The 22,011-nt window shown below is 39.2% G+C and overlaps 2 protein-coding genes across 2 annotated transcripts; both read left to right on the top strand.

The window, feature by feature from the left end:
- Positions 1-3,394: 3,394 nt before the first annotated feature.
- LOC145459330 (uncharacterized) lies at positions 3,395-11,951 on the top strand. The gene is made up of 2 exons (XM_080337974.1): positions 3,395-8,465; positions 9,282-11,951. The coding sequence occupies exons 1-2, from the start codon at positions 5,412-5,414 to the stop codon at positions 9,942-9,944; spliced, it is 3,717 nt and encodes a 1,238-aa protein (XP_080194100.1). The 5' UTR covers positions 3,395-5,411; the 3' UTR covers positions 9,945-11,951.
- LOC145459332 (protein YIPF3-like) lies at positions 11,849-22,011 on the top strand. Its single transcript, XM_080337976.1, has 8 exons — positions 11,849-11,951; positions 13,362-13,544; positions 16,021-16,173; positions 16,798-16,890; positions 18,024-18,155; positions 19,393-19,509; positions 20,167-20,290; positions 21,849-22,011. Exons 1-8 carry the CDS (start codon positions 11,889-11,891, stop codon positions 21,935-21,937), a joined length of 954 nt encoding a protein of 317 aa, XP_080194102.1. The 5' UTR covers positions 11,849-11,888; the 3' UTR covers positions 21,938-22,011.

The following is a 22,011-nucleotide window of genomic DNA, read 5'->3' as shown; positions in this document are numbered from 1 at the left end:
CCAATGGGTGCGAGAACATCACACAACAGATCACCCGTACTGCGATAATTCACGCCGAACGACGTCACGGTGTCTTTTAGCTGCTCGGCGACGAGTTTTTTTAAATGCACAACTAGAACTACAATTACTAAAAACCATAGGCGTATAGCCTATATAGGCTAGTATAGACCAGGGGCGGGCAACTTCTCCAGTCGGCGGGCATCTGCAAGGAATAAATCGTATTTAATGAATGTATATTAACGACAGCAATGTCGCTTCAAAGCCATTTCTCGCCGATAATTGTAGTAACGTGACTGACGGTCTGTCTAATATACGAGACATGTAGTTCTCAAGCAGCCATGTATTCAGTGACGACCAAGCACCGAAGCACCTGCGATGTCGTCACACTAGTGGCGCCATAGAGCTACCACTACATCTCCCTTCTCGGGACATGCACAAAAGCTTATAAGCAGCACAAACATATACAACGCAAGCACAGAATAAAGACAATAAACAATCCACTATACAATAATCCACTACAATAATGACAAAGACAATGTCGATTTGAGAATAGAATTGTCATACAGGCGCCGCCATATCTGTTTCTATCTGATCAATTAATTACCACTCGGAGCAATCCCTAATTAAGATTTCAAGGCGTTAGATAACCCCGGTACTCCTAATTAACCAAGATATCAATTCATTAGGGTTGAGGAGGTGACGAGATAGCGTCATTGTTCAACAATCTCGATATTGAATTAATGCGGTCCGCGTCCTCTACGAATTTTGAAAAGTGGCCCTCGACCCGTTTTTAGTTGGCGACCGCTGGTATAAGCGGTGTCTTACTAGGGTTACCATTAGGGCTGGGCATAATGATTCGAGTACTCGAATCTGAATCGAGTATTAATTTTAATGATTCGAGTCGAGTAGTAAAATACGACTTTTTCGAGTACTGAAATTATACGCTCCTCGCTACTGAAAGTTAATTTTTCAACGAGAATTTAGTTTCGATGCTATAATTTTCACTGTTGAAGCCTTGAAACCTTTACTGACCGTACCGTAGCATACAATACATATCGTACAAAGCTACGAATGTTACTGGGAATAACACAATTCCGAAGTCATGATCATTCCACAACATACTCACCAAGTGCAATGACATCGCTCTGGTCCACAAAAAATAGCCAATTATCTTTAATGTGATGGATAACGGGCATTTATATTCTTTGTGGTGGCATAAAAGGTACATATTTGGACGTTGACACGCTACACTAGTTATGACGTCATAATGAGTGATACTCGATTACTCGACTCGACTCGAAGCAGAATACGTGATTCGGAATCGAATCACCCGGGTTCTCGATTTTGCCCAGCCCTAGTTACCATACGTCCTCTTTTTTGACTTTATTGAAAGTGTCCTCGAAGGACGCCCAAATGTCCTCTTTTTGGGATTTTGTCCTCTTTTTTGAGAATTTTAGTTAAATATGCGACAAAATCGACTGAGATACAGTAATTTAGCACCGAAGTAACGCACCAGCGGCTATTTCGGGAGATGAGCCGGAAAGTTGACCCTTTTTTAGTCAACCAACTGATAATGTGAAAGGAAAAACTGTATTTTGGGCGCTGAGCGAGAAAGTTGACCTTCGGTCACGGAATGAAAAATAAGAAATATCAGCCTGGTGTAAATGACCGTTGTAGTCGACAAACACCATGATTACCACAAACGACATTAGGGTTGAGTACATCGTAAATGCCGATAATGCAAGTCTGCTTCTCGCTTCGACGAACTTTCGCGTAAGCTCCACTCTCGCACGCTGCGCATACACGTATATCATAACATATACTGTCACTAAAATTGGACATAGTAAGCAAGTAGTGAGAAATCTCGGCGGACTGGGGCCACGGGCCACACTATCATGTAAGACGGAAAACTCTCCGCGGGCCGGACAAAATCCCTTCGCGGGCCGGATCCGGATCACTGTCGCATATCGGTAATTCGGTTTCGGTATACAAGACATGTCCTGCATTGTTTGGAAAACATCTACAATGTCATACGCTTCTGTGAGAACAGACATGTCAGACATGAGTTTCATTTCATTAATCTCAGAATATTGTCACATCAGAAGCACGGGAAAGGCTATTCATTGTTGGACTTTCATGAATGTATTACCCAGCCAACAACTCAAAAATTCATTTCTTCAACTGAATGACTGTATTTAGTGGCTTTTTAGACAATATGTTGCAGCTATACACTTGGATGACTATGGACAGCAGTTTGATTACATTAACGCGGGCATCACATAATTGGTTATTCCTAATTATGCGATTGCGTTACGCGACACCTGTGTCCAGTAGCCTACATTTTCATTCGTCTATAACTTACAGAAAGCCGCACAGGGTTGACGGGCCGATCACTGCGTCGACTAACGCACTCATCATTCACCTGCGGTTCAAGAATGGCAGTTCATCTAATGTACGCCACAGCATCATTCGCGTGGAAATTATTGCAAAAGCTGCGCTGGAGGCGAAGTGTGGAATTACCTCTGGTTGATTTTGGAGTCTCAGCGACAACACCGAAAAAGCCGTTAAACCAAGTGACCGCCGTGGTGAAGGATATAAAGCCTCTGTCCTTCTCGGGCGAAAACTGCAGTCCGGAAACCTACATGCTGAGAAACGATGTGGCCAGATACACCGTTAATCTTCTGAGAGCAATATACAATCGAGACTTCGAAGAATACTGCAAATTGGTGAGCCCTGACATAAGCACCGTTGGATACGCGACGTTCGGTCACGTCGTGGTCGGACCAGACTTCCATAAAATGTATTTCGACAGTCACAAAGAGGAACTGTCGGACCATACCAGCTTGGAAATCACTGCGAAAAACCCGATGGTTCACATTCTCGGCCGGAGCGAAGAATGCGCGTCGATCAGTTATGTGAAGTCTACTGAAGCTTGGAGTGCTGATGGATCGAGCGTAACCCGTGCGCGGGAAGAGACGATCGTCTGGCGTCGCACCAGCGAACTCACTTGGGTTGCAGTTCATATTCACTGTTAATTGATGTCGTATATCTTGCTCAAGCAAAACGTAGACGTTGCTGAATGTGTATTTCAACCTGTGATTCCCCAATGGCCCTGTGTAGCATTCATTTGCTTATTGATTCTTTCACGTCGTTTATAACCTATATATAGGCTACCTATTAATTTATTACCATAACTCAACATGCCTGTATCACTGTACCTATATAGCTATAGTTGCTGATAAAATCGCATATGGCATACGCAAGTTAACAGTATTCGACTTAGTTCGGAAAGTTACACCTCAAATAATACTGAAGTCAAGTTAGAGGCATCGCAAAAACAAGGGCAGGATGTAGAAATAAGGCAGGAATGGCGGAAACCGGATATATATTGGAGGTACGGGCTAATCATCGGTGTGAGTGATGCCAGAAAGATTTGTAGCAACTAGCGAAGTGGTTCATGCGATAAATGCAGGGATATAGCCCGGAAATATGTGACCGCTTTATAAGGAAGTCGCGGATACTAAGAAAGCCGACGCGAATTGAACTATGTTATACCAATGATATTTATAGACATACTATTTGAAAATTTATAGATGCACGGGGTGAATTCTTGCAAAAGCGAAATATACCCGTGAGTTCGTTCGGACACCAACTCCGTACATGGTGGCAGTTTCGGGAAGACTCGAAAATAAGCTACTATATCGGATCAACTTCGTCTAGTGCCGTTAGTGTATAGGCTTACCATACGTCCTCTTTTAAGAGGATTTGTCCTCTTTTTTGACTTTTTTGAGAGTGTCATCGGAGGACGCCCTTTTGTCCTCTTTTTTGAGATTTTGTCCTCTTTTTTTTGAAAATTTAGGTCAGATTTAGAGCAAATTGCGAGTGATATGCCGCAAATTAGCACAGAAGTGACGCTCTGGCGGGTATTTCGGAGTGAAAAACGGTGATTTTAGCTCTGAGCGAAAATATGACCTTTTTTTCAGTCATCCACCTGGCGATGTGGAGAGAAAAATGGTATTTTGAGCTCTGAGCGGGAAAGTTGACCTTTTTTTTAGTCAACCGATCACAAAGTGGGATAAAATTCACCGGTTTTTGAGAATTCTTCTCCGGTTTTTCAAGTCTGAAATTTCTGAAAAGGTGTCCTCTTTTTGGATTTCCAAAATATGGTAAGCCTAGTTAGTGTATCGTATCTCTTCATCGCCTGTCCCTCTTTGAGAGCATAGCTCTTTATACACGATTGATTGAATTCATCAAGTCCATTTGACTGCTTTCTATCTTTTACATTTTATTGCAATCGTGTGGTGTCTGATCTGATGAAACTGAAATAAAGCTGAAGTCGTTGACAATGCTGATCTTGCCGACATCGCTGACATCGCCAATTTATCACCACCGTGGTTACGAAGGATTTCCGATTTCCATTCGCGCCGTCGAAATCGAAGCCGCTGAGCGACGGTCACCAGTAGTGAGAGAGAGAGAGAGAGAGCGAGAGAACATATCTTCATTTGTCAACCGTGCAAGTCCATTAAATACAACAGATAATGCATTTCGGTGAAATTCGATACCTAGATATATCCATAGTATAGACAGGAGGACCCATGAAGCAATGTGAATATAGCAGGTCTCCATATATTTACGCTGGTAATGTAATTCGCGCCACGTCAAGTCAAATGAAACTTATTGTGGCTTGGTCCAATAGTGATTTAATAAGAGCAATAGAAATTCGTTGAAACATATTGCGGTTTTAGATTTCTAATGAAATGGTACCGGTATCTGCTGTGAAAACGTAGGATAGAGATATGACATAAATATAATGCGATTTCACAAGATAATTTGTGATATTTTAGAGAACTCAGAACGTTTTGTGGATCACTATACTTTAGAAACAAGATTTAAAGATCTAGCAAGAAATGAAAATTGCCAATTGCCCCACTTCACTGGTTTTTCTTTACCGTATTTCATTTGTATAACTAAATTATTTCATGTGAATTAGCAAATTTTAATCTTTTACAACGGGACCTTTGCTAAAAATAGGTTAGCCTAAGTATCACGGAGTGACGGACCACGACTGACCTATCGATCTCGCTTCCCATGACATGCCGCCCTATTTCTTGTCGCATTCTTTTTCTATTCTATCTTCTTTACTTTCATTCAGTGTGCATGCCTCCTCTTTACATCGCCTAGGCCAAGGTGGGTGTCAGATTCCATAGACTACTCCTTGTCGCTTCGACATCTTCCTGTCTTTTCATTGTATCGCATTTTTTGTGGTGTATTGAACTGATAAAATTGCTAATAAACCAATGATGATGATGATGATCACTGCGCTATAGATTTACCATTTATCCATCGGAAACTGCTTGTATACAATTTAAGGTGGTCATGCTCATAACTCTAAATCAAGCAAAAATAGCATAATGCGTCCAGCAAAAAGAAAGTTACACGGCTCTGCGGATTGCCAGGAAGAAAACGGAGCTGCGTTTTTGGTGCAAAAAAGAGAATCTTCGAGTGATGACTTTGAGAAAGAAAGCTCAAAAACCTTGTCTACCAAAAATAGCAAGGTTAATTCAAAGAATGTCCCTCGAATGAAAACACTCGATGAAATATTTGCCGCAATGAAAAATGCCTCGAATTCGAGATCAGATTCGCCGACGCGATTCAATCCAACCGAGGTAGTTGATCTCACGACACCGGAACCACCACAAAAGTTCTTAAAAATCGACAAAAAGGTATGTAACGTCGGAAAACAATGTTTGAAACGGAAGCCGGCAAAACGTAGCCAATTGAAATTAAAAGTGTCGCTGAAATGGGATAAGTTGGATTTAAAACGTGCTACTCTGAGCAAAACAAAGAAGAATGATATCGATTCGTCGAAAGAAGGTAGTATTTTGAAATCTCCAAGGCGTGACAACCATAATAATCTCACAAACGTGAAAAATGATACTGTCTTGTTGATCCAAGATACCAGTGATGCATGTAACAGTATTTTGGATCAGATGAATGATATTCCTAAAGTTTGCTCCAAAGATCAAGTGAGACGTTCGAACCGGAAAAAGAGCAAAATGATGCATGCAACGCGATCGCCATCTCATGAATCGGAAGCCCCGACAATTCAGCATCAGTGTGAAATGGCTGAGGATTGTACAATGTCACCAAAAAATGGTAAACGAAAAATCCGGAAGAGTCTGAAAAGTCGTAATGGTGGCTTAAAGGCGGAAGTTGTGAAGCAAAAAGTTTCTGATCAGCAAAAAAATCGCTCTGAAAGTGTCGATTCTATTGAAGAAGTCTCCAAATCTTCACTGCGTGGTTCTTTGAAATCTGCAAAAAATCAACGAAAAAGTCGCTCTGACAGCATGGTTTCTGTTGAAGAAAGTCCTAAATCTTCAAGACGCGGTTCCGTGAAATCAGCAAAAGATCAACGAAAAAGGCATTCTGACAGCATTGATTCTGCTGGAGAAAGTCCCAAATCTTCAAAAGGCGGCTCTTTAAAATCAGTAAAAAATCGGCCAAAAACTTGCTCTGACATCGTTGATAATGTCGAAGAAAGTTCTAAATCTTCGAAACGTGATTCTTTGAAATCGGGAAAAAATCAGCAAAAAAATCGCTCTTACAGCGTTGATTCTGTTGAAGAAGTCACAAAATCTTCAAAACGTGGTTCGATGAAATTGGCAAGAAAACAGCAAAAAAGTCGCTCTGAAAGCGTTGAGTCTGTTGAAGAAAGTTCTAAATCTTCAAAACGTGATTCTTTAAAATCGACAAAAAATCAACGTAAAAACCACTCTGACAGCGTTGTTTCTGTTAAAGAAAGTCCCAAATCTTCAAAATGGGGCTCTTTAAAATCAGTAAATAATCATAGAAAAACTTGCTCTGAAAGCTTTGATTCTTTTGAAGAAAGTTCTAAATCTTCAAAACGGGGTTCTTTAAAATCGGCAAGTAATCAGCAAAAAATCTGCTCTGACAGCGTTGAGTCTATTGAAGAAAGTTCTAAATCTACAAAACGTGATTCTTTAAAACATATCAATCGGAAGACGAATGGTGATCGAAAAAATGACGTTAAACTGGTTGAATTGACGCAGAAAGAGAAAATAGCTACAAGTCCCAAGAAAAAAAAGAAGCGAACCAGCTCAGGAGTTATTTGTGTCGGCGAGATCAAAGACACCTCAAAATCGGAAGCGAAATGGAAAGAAAATTACGGATTATCGCCGTTACCGTGCGAGAGCATTTTATGGACCGAAAAATACGCGCCTGCAGATTCCGGCCAAATCATCGGAAACCGAAACGGCGTCGAAAAATTAATGAACTGGCTCAAAGAATGGAAGGAACGTTGGGAGAAAGAGAAAGATTGCCAAAAAATTAACGAATCTCAACACAGCGACAGTGACAGCGATTTCGAACTCGATAATGACGATAAAGCTGAACTTAAAAAAGATAATCGTGACAATTTTTCAAAAATTGCAGCCCTAATCGGAGGTTGCGGATGCGGAAAGACAGCTTCCGTTTACGCATGCGCAAAAGAAATGCAGTTTAAAGTCTTAGAAATGAGCGCGTCTGCGCCCAGAAGCAGTAAACAAGTTTTATCACAACTACACGAAGCTACCTTATCTCATCAAGTTTCAAAGTCGAGCGTTTTAAACTTTTTTAGTAACGTCAAAAAAGCGAGCGCCCAAAACGAGGGGTCGACCCTTGATTCCTTGATTTTACTAAAAGATGTAGACGTTATATTTGAGGAGGACAAGCATTTTTGGTCTGCTGTCGACACACTTGCTAATGACACAAAACGACCAATCATATTGACTGCTAAAGATGGTGGTGTTTTGGTAAATTTAAGTTCCAAGCACGAGAAAATACTTTTCTCCAAAGTATTATCTGAAAATCAATTGCTAATTTCGAGAGGAATCGCCGAGAAAGAAAATTTGACTCTTTCAGAAGATTGTAGCACTGATTTTAAACGAGTATATTCTCTGCTCTGTTATGACATCAGAAAAAGCATTCACAATCTTCATTTTTGGGGAAACGTCGCTTTAAACGGCGTTAATTCGCCTGAAACTCCGCGAGGTCGTAAAACTAGAAAAAGGTCGAGATCGAATCAACGGAAGACTAAATCTCCAGAGATGATAATGGATTTGTTTGGAAAAATTTCAGGAATCTTTGGATTGATATCACAATTAGAACAGAAGCAAGCTCCCGGGTCTACATCGTTGGATTTGTTGTCTGCATTTCTGCGAAATCAAAATTTCTCACAGAACGACATCGAGCTTGTAGAATCTGTCCTTTCGCAAATGCATTTCTCGCGTATGCCTGCGTTGCTGAGAAACAATTGGTGGTCTCTCGTGCTATGCTGTGAAAACGCGTGCCTGACACCTCCCGGTAGAATACCGTTGGAAATCGTACACACTCCTTGCGCAGTTGATTTGGAAAGGGATTTTCTTTACAAGTATACGTCTGACGACCTGGCATATCCGATGGAACAGGTTTGTGGTTATTTTGTTATTTGCTTCTTGAGTCACAAGTAAGTCTGGGTAAATTCGAGTGAGTGATTCGGTTTCGAATCGAGTCTTTGACTCAAGTCTAGTATTTGTGTATTTGTGTATCACTCTTTATGACGTGATAGGAGTATAGATGATAAGGAAAGTTCAAATATGCTACGATATGAACTTTAATCGAGGTTTACAGCCATTTACACTGGAAAAGAGTATCAAAACTACATTCCCATTGATAAATTAACTTGTAATGGCAAAGTGGCTCGCATAATTTACTAATATTACTTGATTCGGATTAGATCATTGTGTCCAGCCCTAATCAGTGGCGTGGCCAGAACAAAAAATCTTTTGGCATATATTTCCAATTTTGCGTGCACTACATGTTGGTCATTTGGTGTACATTTTTTATTGTTGTTCAATCTGTCTCGTAATTTTGTAGAGACCCTTGGAGGTACGGAATCGAATAATATGATCATATTAAAATAAGCCAAATATTTTTGGCAGTCAGCAAAAAGTAGATAGTTGAGAAGAACATTGCATATCAACAATTGTATTGTATCACCAAATATGACGTCATCGGCATGAAAATTTGAATACCCCTTGACTTTTCATGTTTGTGACTGTAACGTCATAGTTGTTGTGTGTTGATATACAATATTCTTTTCAATTCTCTACTGGTTTCTGACGATTACCCGTCTGACGAGTGCCAGGCGAAAATGTTCGTTTATTTCAATATGAATATATTGTTCAATTGTATTTTTGGAATGCTGAAACATTGACTCTCTGTAATTATCTCATATATTCCAGGACATGGATTTCCTACCAGAAGACGAAAATAGCAATGGCACCAAACCTATTTTCAAGAGTACGAGCTCCACAAGCAGTGATCCATCCCACTTGGATATTTTAAGTCAAGCCGCTGACATGATGTGCGCTGCAGACCGTATAGCAGCCACTTCAAAGAGAATCTCCAAGATAAATGACGAGTTTGCTATCGATTTCACCAGATGTAAAGTCTCCGACGGACTTCTGGATACATTAACGACAGCCAAAGAGATGTCTCATCACTCGACAGTTTTAACGTGTGATGTACTATCTGCTTTAGAAGTACGGAATATCATGGTATCGAATTCGAGATTATCTAGCACTCAACGTAAACTGAAGGCGACTCAAAGTAGCCAGAAATTTTCCTTATGTTTGCCACACGAAGGGAGTATTTTGAGGAACAACCATCGTTTACGCAACTCGCTACAATCTCAATTTGCCTGCGGAGCTTCTATGACGTCACAAAGTTTTGTGAACGATGTTTTACCGACCGTTCGAGCTATTGTTCGATCTGAAAATCGGCGTAAGGAAGCCAAAAAGCAACGTAGATTCATGCATTACTTCGACACAATTCGGGTTTTTCCGAAATATTGCGAGATGCAGAAACTTTTAAACGATTTCAAGGAAATCGAGCGCATTGCGTGAGAGACGATTTTTTTCTCAAAAATATGGCTCGCGGAGGTGGTCACTAACAGTAGGATTACCATATTTTGACATCCCAAAAGGAGGACAATTTTTACAAATCACCCAAGTTGAATCGAATTTGATCATTAACGGAAATTTGGACAAAAAAAGATCAGTTTTAGGTTTCGATCCCTGAATGACCCCTCCTGCGTATTATGTCTCATGTATTACCTTTTTTTTAGTAGTCCGTATCAGAATTTCTCGTGCTATATGGCATTTTTTAGCTGTCTCTGAACGATCGCCTGGTTTTCAGACCTATAAAAGAGGACAAATTGTAAAAAAGGAAGACATTTGGGCGTCCTCGGACGACATTTTTTTCTTTCTTAAAAAAAGAGTCTGATAAATCCTAAAAGGACATATATGGTGACCCTAACTAACTAACTAACAGAGTACTTCTACTTAATCGGAGTACTCGAATAGGTTTCACCCACTCGGACTACTTGCTTGTGCGGTTATGATTTTAGAATAGTTCTGCTTTTACTCCATTTTTTTTAGGCAAAATTAGGTCTAAGATATGAATTTATGTGTCGTAAAGAGGTGCTCAGTAAAGAGGTACTTGTTACTATTACTATGAGTACTCAAGTAGGTTTTGGCCACTTGCGCTACTTACTCAGGCGGTTATGATTTTAGACTACTTCTACTTCAGCTTTTAGGGCAAAACCAGGTCTTACATACTTAATTACTTGCTCAGGAATCGTTAGTTGCACTTGTACTGATGATGTCACTTCTACTTCTACTTGAGTACGAACGATGGCTACTTTGACCACATCTGCTCTTAAATAGTTGATCCAAGTTTTCCACAACATTCTGCAACATTTGACGCAAGCTGTTGTACCTAGTACTGGTATGTTTTTTAACCGATATATGAATGTATTTATTCTTATATGAATATATTGTATGTCGTGTTGGACGTAGCGTTGTGTTTTTAGTTTTAGAACATTTTAGATGATATTGTGAGTTGGTTTGTTTTTGTTATTTACGATAATTTCATTTCCATTGAGCTGTTGGATGAGATATGTTCCGTGTGTCTACTGGCCGAAACACTGCCTGTATGTGTGTCTCGGAGATGAGCGGATTTAATATTTTCAAATACACATCCTGATTAGGGCTGGACATAATCGAGTACATGAGTGATTTCATTCTAAATCGAGTATTAAACTTTGGGTTAATTAATAGAGTATCACTTATTAGGACCTTACAACGGTATGAATGATGTGGAAATCTCAATATGTATATTTCATGCGACCACAAAGAATATAATGCCAGTGCTCTGTCACATTAAAGATGATTGGGTATTTTTGACCATACCTATTTCATTGCACTTTGTGACAATGCCGATATGTCATTTTCACTAACGTGTAGAGCTTTTCACTATGCTTCGTATGCTATGATACGACCAATCAAAGTTTACAGCCTTCCACATTGGAAAAGGGTTTCAAAACTACCGTAATTCTCATTGAGAAAAGAACTGTGGAAGTGGCAAGGAGAGTGTAATTTCAGTACTCGAAAAGATCGTCTTTTACAACTCGAATCAAATTATAAAAATTAATGCTCGATTCAGATTCGGGTACTCGAGTCATTATGCCCAGCCCTAAGCCTGAATATATTTTGTATCATGCACAAATCAAAGTCCATATCTGGTAATGACTGAAATTTTTTTCAATGTTGCCTGTTAGAAATTCCATGTACACGTACACGTCCAAATCTTCAAAATATCTTTTTAATCTGTGATCCAAATCCTCACATCTAAAATCGTTGCTCATCTCTGATGTTTTATTTCTGTATGTGACTGACAAGCAGACTAGTAGAACCAATTTGCCGTCGAGTTTTGCTATTTTTGTAATGGGTCTTCAATTGAATATTTTCCATTTAGATATTAAGCATATTAGGTTGTGTTTATAAATAATGGCGACCTCTGGAGAGGAAGATTGGGCGGGATTCAGCAGCGGTGACGAAATTTTGATCAATGTAAGTAGAAATAGCCGATGAATTTTTCTCTAGCAATTCATGTCGATTGAACAACATATTCATATTGAAATAAACCCGAACATTATATGCTGACACTCGTCAGGGGTAATCGTCAGCAACTAGAACAGAATTGTAAGAACATTGTATATCAACAATCGTATCAACAAATATGACGTGTATGTGGAAAGTTATTTTGAAATCTCTACTAATTGCTGGCGATTACCCCTGACCAGTTTTGGAAAACTAGAAAGTTTTCTGCCTCTTCAAATTAGATTATAATTAGGGCCATTTTTATATGACCTTTAAAAATCAACAATATTACTTTATTTTTCGGAAAATAGGACCGTATATGACTTGATGTGAAAATCGTGTATTTTTACATGCGAACAACGTCACTCACGGAACTAAAGAGTAAAACATACGCAGCATAACAGTAATACACGTCCATTTTTTATTTTAAACCACTTTTGTAGTTTCATGTAGTGTGGAATGTTAGAGTCTTTGAAGTTACGATTTGGACGTAAAAAATGACTTTTTGTCCAATCGCTTTTTAATGTAATTTCTGAGTTCAAGCGGATCTTTTCCGAAATCAAGTTCATTTAGATCAGCATGGGCCTCTTTGATGGTGTACGTACAACTTGCCATTGTGAGTATCAAGTTTAAAATATTGTTATAGTAAAGGGAGAGGCATATTTCTATTAACTAACTAGTCAACTTTCGATCATTGACTGAATTTTTGACGCTTTTTACAACAACTCCTTCACCTTCCTCTGCATTGAGTATTTCTTTAACTTGTGGAGGTCTCTCGGCATCATATTTAGCAGCATTCACAACCAGCTACCCGAACGAGTAACTGCCTTATTTTCTTAGTGCATGATTGCCTCACCGCTTAAATTGGTATTTTTTATTTAAAGTTTACAACGATATCTCAAAAATATGACTGCCGTATATAACTTGAAAAGCTGATTTATGACCTAACCAGGAAAATATGATTTTATTACTTTCTTAATATACCTCATGGAGATGCGGTTTTTGCGTTAAAATTGATTTCACGACTTTCTGATGCATAGAAAAAAATATGACTTTAAATGGCCCTAATTATAATACAAATGATTGATTTTTCAAAAACACGGAAATTGAATTCGATTCCGAATGGGAAAAAAACACAACACGTTTCACGCAATAGCCTACAGTTCTCCTGTAGCATTTTCAGAAAAAGCAGATACTAGATTACCAGCACTTCGCTGTAATTAGTCCAAGTTTGCCCTGAGTATCAGCCAAATATATTTGTGTTTATTTCCATATGAATATATTATTTGATTGTATGGGCTGTTCAGTACCTCCTAGACCATCTTCAACTTCATGTAGCACAGAGTATTCCAGTTAAAGACACAGTATGCTATATCCTAGAAAACAACGAATCAGTCTGCGGTCATCGACATTGGCTCCAACGACAACATCTCGATGACGTCGAGTTTTGAGGACGTTTCTGCGGAAGTTACTCAAAGAATTCGAGACAATGGAAATCAAGACTCCGATACGAATTTAATCGGCGGTCTCGGAGGCGGTATCGGCAAAGTCGTTGCAGACCAGGTCTGTGTTTTGCCTAGTTGCTTTGTACTTGGTCAGTGCTGGCTTAATATGATGAAAAAACGTAGCACTATCTAGGGTGCGTCAGTAGGGTTCGAAAATAACTTCTTTGTTCAAATTTTACTGGATATTCGATAAAATTGTTGGGTTTACCAGAAAGTGCGTCACGCCAAATTTGGCTCAATTCCAACGTGTAGCGCAGCAAAACTACAGGAGTTCGAAAGCATTACATTTAATATGAGGAATGAAAACTGTTTTTTCAAATTTCACCTTCAACCAGTGTTGGGATCAAGTCACTACCTTCGAGTCACGAGTCATTTTGAGTCATTGCACATTTTGACTCGAGTCAAGTCAAGTCAATCGATTTTCAAAGGTGACTCGAGTCAAGTCAAGTCACTCGATTTTTGGAGGTGACTCGAGTCAAGTCGAGTCAAGTCAAGTCAAGTCACGAGTCAAGTCAAGTTGCTTTTTCAGAGTATGAGGCATGATTACGTCATTGCATTTTGCTAGCTGTCAGAATTACAGATTGAGTGGTCATTGATTCTGAACCGATGAAAGGATACAGAGGTAAATATACCTACACGCAAGAACACGTTGTATCGCTCACATATGCGTAGAACTGTAGAACTGCGTAAGTAATTGCATGGTCTCAGTTCATACTTACCATCCAAAATAGAACATAGAGAATAGGGAAATGAATTGATAAGATGCAGTACCCTTTATGCATATTGATAAGATACAATTCGAGTCTACGCCAATTATTGAGGAGTATATTATTAACTACATTTCGATTCAATTTCAATAAAACAAGAGGCTTGGTTAAAGTAAGAACAGAGAACAGAAATAGATATTTTGCTATTAAATTACTTTATTACTAGTTTACGACAACGTAAGCTGTAAGCTTCAATTACCTCGTTTGTGGTCAATTTATTCGTGAGAGAACAATGGAGGCTCAGTACAACGCACGATCATTGAATGATTGGTCGCTCTCATAGGTTAGACCAGCGGTTCACGACCAATCCGAACATATGCAAGATCCAGTGATTTTTATCCACACCGGTTACCTGATGACTTGAAATTGACTCGTGAATTTTGCTCCGAGTCACGAGTCAATCCACATTTCTGATACGCCGAGTCAAGTCAAGTCAAGTCATTTCAGCTAAGTGACTCGAGTCAAGTCAAGTCATACGAAAAAGGTGACTCGAGTCTGACTCGAGTCAAGTCATGACTCGAGTCATCCCAACACTGCCTTCAACCAGGGTTGTAACCAAGTCACAAGTCAATCTCAATTTTCTAGTTTTGACTCGAGTCAAGTCGAGTTATTTTCAATTCACCACCGAGTCAAGTCCGAGTCATAATGCTGAGACTCGAGTCCAAGTCATTGTGGTGACTTTTTAGTTTCGGTTTAAAGCCTTGTTAAAGCCACTTTTCAGAACTGCGCTCGGCTCCGCATTCATAATATACTAATTTTCCTCTATTTTAACAGTTTCTGGTCGCATTTTATAGCACCAGTACTAATAAATGAATACCAATACTGTGATTACTTAACTATTTATTCGAAATCACGATCAAATTCTTGTCTTGGCCGTCCGAGTTTCAATTCATATGACTTTGTCCGAGTCATGCATGATGACTCGAGTACTAGTCGAGTCAATACACAGATTAACGCAAGTCGAGTCATTTTTCGAGATTTTAGAAAATGACTCGAGTGTTTACAACCCTGCCTTCAACCCCCCCACTTGTACCAGGGTTGTAACCAAGTCACAAGGCTCCGAGTCACAAGTCAATCTCAGTTTTATAGTTTTGACTCGAGTCAAGTCGAGTCATTTTCAATCCACCACCGAGACAAGTCCAAGTCACTGAGCAGAGGGTCGAGTCCAAGTCATGGTATTATGACTCAAGTCGAGTCCAAGTCATTATGTTGACTACCAATTTCGAGTTAAAGGCTTGTAAAATCCACTTTTTATAACTCTGTTTGGTGATATCGAATGGTTCGAATTTATAATATACTAATTTTCGTCATTTTTAGCAGTTTCGGAACGCATTTTTAAGTACCAGTACCAAGAGACGAAATCCCAATAGTGTGATTACTATACTGTTCCTCGAAATTACAATGAAACGTCGGTCTTGGCCTTCTGAGTCTCGAGTCATATGACTTGGTTCGAGTCATGCGCAATGACTCGAGTCCAAGTCGAGTCAATACACAAATTGACTCGAGTCGAGTCATTTCTGGATTTTGAGAAAATTAGTCAAGTCGAGTCATCTGAAAAACGTGACTCGAGTCGAGTCATCACAACCCTGACTTGTACGTCTATTCCAGAAGCTAACTATCAGTCAAGTCGGGACTATTAATCAAAATAATTAGAGGATAAGCAACACAGTGTCTCGGTAGTTTAGAGTTGAAGCTTATATAGACAAGGATTATATCTCCCTTTGATGGAATATATATACAGCAGGCTGATCATTTTGTCTTCTACAGTTCCTCCAAACGGGTCGTCAGCAGGCTCGGAAAATGTTCGACCTTTACGGAAACATCGACATTCTGCGACCGTATTTCGACGTAGAACCTAAAGTGCTACTAAATCGTCTCGTTGCGTCCTTCGTTCCGCTGAGATCGCTTTCCTCTCCTCAAGTAAGTTTCTTTCAATTTGAAAATATTATTCAATTGTATGTCGAAGTTCTGTGACCTCAAGATTCTATTCAAAGATCGTGTTGTTTTTCTACGACGTGTAAATTGCCTGGAAATCGGTACTACCTCTTGTACTTAGTAGAAATTTGTTACTTTATTTCTACTACTACTATGCAATTTTCAGTTTTTTAGGAAAAAGTAGGCCTGAAATACTTACTTTTTTGACTTTGAAATCGCTACTATTTCGTGTAACTTCTACTGGAGTAGAAATTTCCGATTTATTTCTGCTACCAAACAGTTTTCCGTGTTTTTAGGCAAAACCAGGCCTAGATTACTGTGACTGGTTCTTTACCAACTTAAAAAATGTCCGTTTAACTAGGGCCTTGGACAGAAATGTGCCACGTTACTTCTGGGCAAAATAGCACCTGTGCCATGGCTTACTAGCTTAGATTACTTACTTTTTTACTCGCTTGCAACTGATACCTGTACTTCTACTTGGGTAATAACTATGAATGACTACTTTGTTTCGATCAAAACTGGGCCATCTGCTTAGTGCCATGCACCTGCACCTGTGAACAAACACATTTATTTTTCATTTTTTAGCTATTAACCTTGGCTTGATTTCAGAAAATTCCAAGTGAGCTGTATGGACCTTTGATGACCGTGTTCACGCTAGTGGCGATACTCTTGATGACAATGAAAGCGTCTGGGACTGTCCTGGTTTGTATTGACTGTTTGCGTAGAGCAGAGGTTCTTAACAATCTTTACTAACCCGGAGAACCCTTACGCTAATCTGCAACTCTTTGGTGAACCCCAAATTTTAGCCTAGCCCACCATAGTTCCACGTCTAATACAATACTACATAATACTGGTGGACGAAATGAACTGCGTCAACAACATTATTATAAGAACAAAACCAATGCAACATGATTTTCACACACAAAAAATAAGATAATGAATATTTACTATAAATCAGTGTGACTTATGCTGTATCAGTTGGGTGTGTGTCATGACCTCCATCCAGAGTCGGACGATTACGAAAATGTTCAGCCTTTTCCACATTAGATTGGAATAAGAATTATAGCTACACACTTTTTTCTGAATTAGATTAGAATTACAGAATTGGCATAAACTCGGAAAGACTCATTCCATTATAATTTAGCAAATTTTTTGACATTTGTAATGCATACCCTCAGAATTGTCCAATATTCACAAATGTTGTTCTTTTTTTAATTCTAGGTACATTAAAAATAATCAAATTGAAAAATTTCCAGCGGCTCAAAAGATTGTGCGATTCAAAATTATCTTGTCCCTAGGTGGCGCTGCATCGTAACTACTATTATAACCAATTTGCGGAATGCAAAGACAAATTTTTTGTGTTTTCGTAGCAGAATAGAGATGAATTTGAAAATCCGATTTTTTATCAATCATGCTGCTTCAGAGTACATTTTGCGATAATTTTTTTTTGTGGAACAGAATCCTACATGGATTTTCAAGTCCGCACCTGCCCCCCAATTTTTTTCATATTTAACCTTTTTCCTTCGAGTTTAGAGCGAAAAAGTTGATCCTTTTCAATTTCTTGGCCCCAGAATTGGATAAGTAGTCATTTTAATTGATTCTCCACCATCATTAAAGCAAAAAATATGGATTTTAAAGATTTTTGCATGGAGCGACAGCGCCATCTAGTGACAAGATAATTTTGAATCGCATTATCTTTTGAACCGCTGGAAATTTTTCAATTTAACTTTTTTTAATGTACCTAGAATTAAAAAAAGAACAACATTGGTGAATACTGGACAATTCTGAGAGTATGCACTGGGGTGGTATTATGTTCATTCTCCTATGCATTTCAGCAACAGGGCACTCTGATCGGTACAGCTTTTGGAATCTGCTTCGGATATTGGTTCGGCGTTTCTGGTCTCATGTATTTTCTGGCTTATCTCTGCAATACTTATGTCAGTGTGGTTCAGTGCCTATCTCTGCTGGTAAGTTGTTAGGACTGGATCGGAATTTTTAATGCGACTTATACGACAAAATATAACAGGCGTCGGCTACTCGAGTAGCAGTGACACCGTAAATGTTTTCGCGATTACAAGTAGAGAAACAAATTCTAAGACATATCAAAACTACTTCAAGTGGAAGAAGAAAATGAGCGTTCTGAAAAGTAGTTTCTAAATTAGATACTTTTTGCAGAAATCGAGGTTTTTGTGGGTATTTTGTAGTCTCATTGGTCAATGGTTATTATTCATTTTTATGGTACTTGCGTAGATAGATTTTACCGACCATTTAGAAATCGGATTTTTAAAAGTAGACGGAATTTTACGACAAGTGCGGGTCAGCTGTGTGAGTGAAATTAATTAATATGTAGAATGTTCGATTCTTTGATTCGTACAATTGCTCAAAACCCAAAATCTACTTTTCGAAATCCAAATTGTAAAAAGTAAGCAGTTGGTCAAAAAAAATGTTCAAGTAGTAGTCAAAAACATACTCGAGTAAATAGCAGGGTTGTAACCAAGTCACAAGTCAATCTCACTTTTACAGTTTTGACTCAAGTCAAGTCGAGTCATTTTCAATTCACCACTGAATCAAGTCCAAGTCATTGAGCAGAGTGTCGAGTCATGGTCAAGTCTGACTGCCCCGTTTCCAGTTGAAGTCGTGTTAAATCCACTTTTTGTCACTCTGTTTGGTGATATCGATTGGTTCGCATTTATAATATGCTAATTTTCCTCGCTTTTAGCAGTTTCTGGTCGCATTTTCAAGTACCGGTACCAGTAGACAAAATCCCAATAGGGTGGTTACTTTACTCTTCTTCAAAATTACAATGAAATGTCGGTCTTGGCCGTCTGAGTCTCAAGTCGTATTACTTGGTTCGAGTCAATACACAGATTGACTCGAGTCGAGTCATTTCCGAATTTTGAGAAAATGACACGAGTCAAGTCGAGTCATCAGAAAATCGTGACTCGAGTCGGACTCGAGTCAAGTCATGACTCCAGTCATTACAACCCTGGTAAATAGTTGTCTAATCTAACATGGATTACTCCGATTTTTCTGCACTTTCCTTGTTTTTGTAAAGTATTACGAAGAGATTCTTGAAGGCACAGAACATCAATATATGATTGAGCTTCAGCGATCTCTTCGCCTCGATTATTCAAAATTTGATGCCGTTCAATACCAATATATTTTTCAATTTGAAGTATCATCGTATTGATTGTCGTTTCGCAGGGATATGGAATGGTGAGTCACTGCGTCATCCTTTTGTTGGGGCATATCACACACTACACACACACCGTGTTTTATGTTTTGTGGTTCTTGTTTGCCGGGGCTGCAGCTATCAGAATGGTGAGCATCCTTCCGTATGCTTGAAAACTCTTGTGTTCATTTTCTCTTCATTTCCAGTCTGTCATTGTGATATGTTCGAAAGCAGATAAGAAGTAGACGTCAAACTCATCACGAGTAGCCCCTTAGAGGGGCATCAGGTGGTTTAGTGGTCACTGGGCAGACTTGTGCAAACTATTGGAAATGTGTTGAATGGTTTGTGGAAATATATGAGTATGTGTTGAAGTTAGGGTTGGAGTTCGTTTTGGGGCTACCTCGCATGTCAAATCTTTGGATGAATCCAAAAGTCATTCACTGGTTCTGATAAATAGCTTGAAACTGAATAACAACGTTTATGATCTCACGATCTAACGAGATCTCAGACATTGTGTGCCAGCCTTTTTCCACTGGTTTTCTAGTAGTTTTCTTCTGAGGAGACCTGGCGTTCTTTCATTTATGTGCCCTGGAGTCGACTTTTATCAAAAGTTGGTACGTCGAGCTCTGCTTGCGTCGATTATTCAAAATTTGTTGCCTGTGACATCATCTTTTGTGATACGATTGTTGATATGCAATGTTCTTTTGAATCCTCTACTAGTTGCTGACGATTACCTCTGACGAGTGTCAGCCGAAAATATTCGGGTTTATTCAATATCAATATATTATTATTCGATTGTTTTTCAGATCACAATCATGCTGTCTCGAACTGTTGGGCATTCGCAGCGTGTGCTTCTCTGCGTAACGATATCCACCTTGCACATGCTGTTTCTTCTATATCTCCACTTTGCGTATCACACCGTCGTCGAAAGTAAGTAAACTAACTGCTGACTGTCTTAAACAAAGCCTACTTGTGTAATTAGACTAATTATAGCGAAATGCCGGTAGTCTAATTCTAATCTAATATGTGAAATGTTGCTCTCATTTGAATTTTAATCTATATTATGGTTTTCTTGAAAATGCGACAGGAGAACTATATCGTGCCAAATGAACCAAGCTTGCTGTACTTGTACAGACATTTGTCGTTCTTGTGCTTACGTCTATCATCGTCATTGGTTTATTAGCCATTTTTATCAGTTCAATACACCACAAAAATGCGATACAATGAAAAGATAGGAAGGTGTCGAAGCGACTAGGAGTAGTCTATGGAATCAGACACCCACCTTGGCCTAGGCTATGTAAAGAAGAGGCATGCACAATGAATGAAAAAAGGAGATAGTATAGAAAAAGCGACAAAAGATGAGGTGGCTTGTCATGGAAAACGAGATCGATAGGTCAGGTCGTGGTCCGGTAATCTTGAGGACGGACTAGTATTTATTTAGTAGTAATTGCTTGTATTTCAACTTGAATGTGGACATGCTAGTCAACTGTCGGATGGTCGGCGGGATACGGTTCCACACATCAGGTCCGGCATATTTGATAGAGCGATGATCTTTCCGGTCGATCATATGATATTTGGACGACGTCGACACGCATGTGTTGTACTTGTGCGCTTTTTATTCCGAGGTAAAGAAGTCATTGACATATTCGGGGCAACGGCCGCAGTGGAACTGATACATAAACTTGGCGATTTCTAGTTTCCGCATATCTTCTATGTTTAGGACACCAAATCTCTTCAGCAGCGACTTGTCGGATGAAAAACCAGGCCCCTAGCTATGATTCGGAGTACGTTATGTTGTAGTTTTTGCAGTGGCTCGAGTGCAGTTTTATTGGCAGCCCCGCAACAGAGGATGCCATATTGTAACTTCGATTGGATTAAGGATAAGAGTATCAGAACATCCCCATGCTGGCATGCAGCATCTAAGGCTGTAGAACAGGCCGCACTTCGGTGATAATTTAGTGTCTAGGGACTGAATATGACTCTTCCAGGACATGTCAGAGTCCAATAAAACCCCGAGATATTTGGCATTTTCTTTGTTGGAAACGGGCTGCTTATGACAATCAACTGTGATTTTGTATGAAGCGAACTTGATTTTTGTGGTGTTTCTTTCAAATTCGGAATTGAGTTGAATTTCCAAGTCTTTGCGAATTCAGGAACTCTTTATTTGGAAAAATCTGTGTAGGATTGTTTGGGTGATATTGAACGCCACACATTCATAAAATAGTAATTTTCTTCATTTTACGCAGTTTCTGGCCCTTTGTTTCAAGCACCAGTACTGATAGACGAAAAGCAATAATGTGGTAACTTACTATTCTTCGAAGTTACAATGAAATTTCTGTCTTGGCTGCCATAGTCTCAAGGCATATGACTTGGTTGGAGTCATGCGCAATGACACGTCAAGTACAAGTCGAGTCAATACACAAATGGACTCGAGTCGAGCCATTGCAATTGAAATTTCCTAACAGAAACGCATTCTTTATTATTTCAGTCATCCTTGACACAATGGAAAATAACCCGATGGGCGCCGGGGAGGAACGACTGAAGCGTCACGTGATTTCAACGGCCGATGTATCCTGATTTTTCGAACTTCTTTATATTAGAACAATTTTATCTGATTTATAATGGAAATATATTTGATCGCTATTTCAAAA

This window comes from Botryllus schlosseri, chromosome 16, assembly GCF_051294905.1.
Source record: "Botryllus schlosseri isolate E-star chromosome 16, Bs_hap1, whole genome shotgun sequence".
NCBI lineage: Eukaryota > Metazoa > Chordata > Ascidiacea > Stolidobranchia > Styelidae > Botryllus > Botryllus schlosseri.
This window is presented reverse-complemented; position numbering and strand designations above follow the sequence as displayed.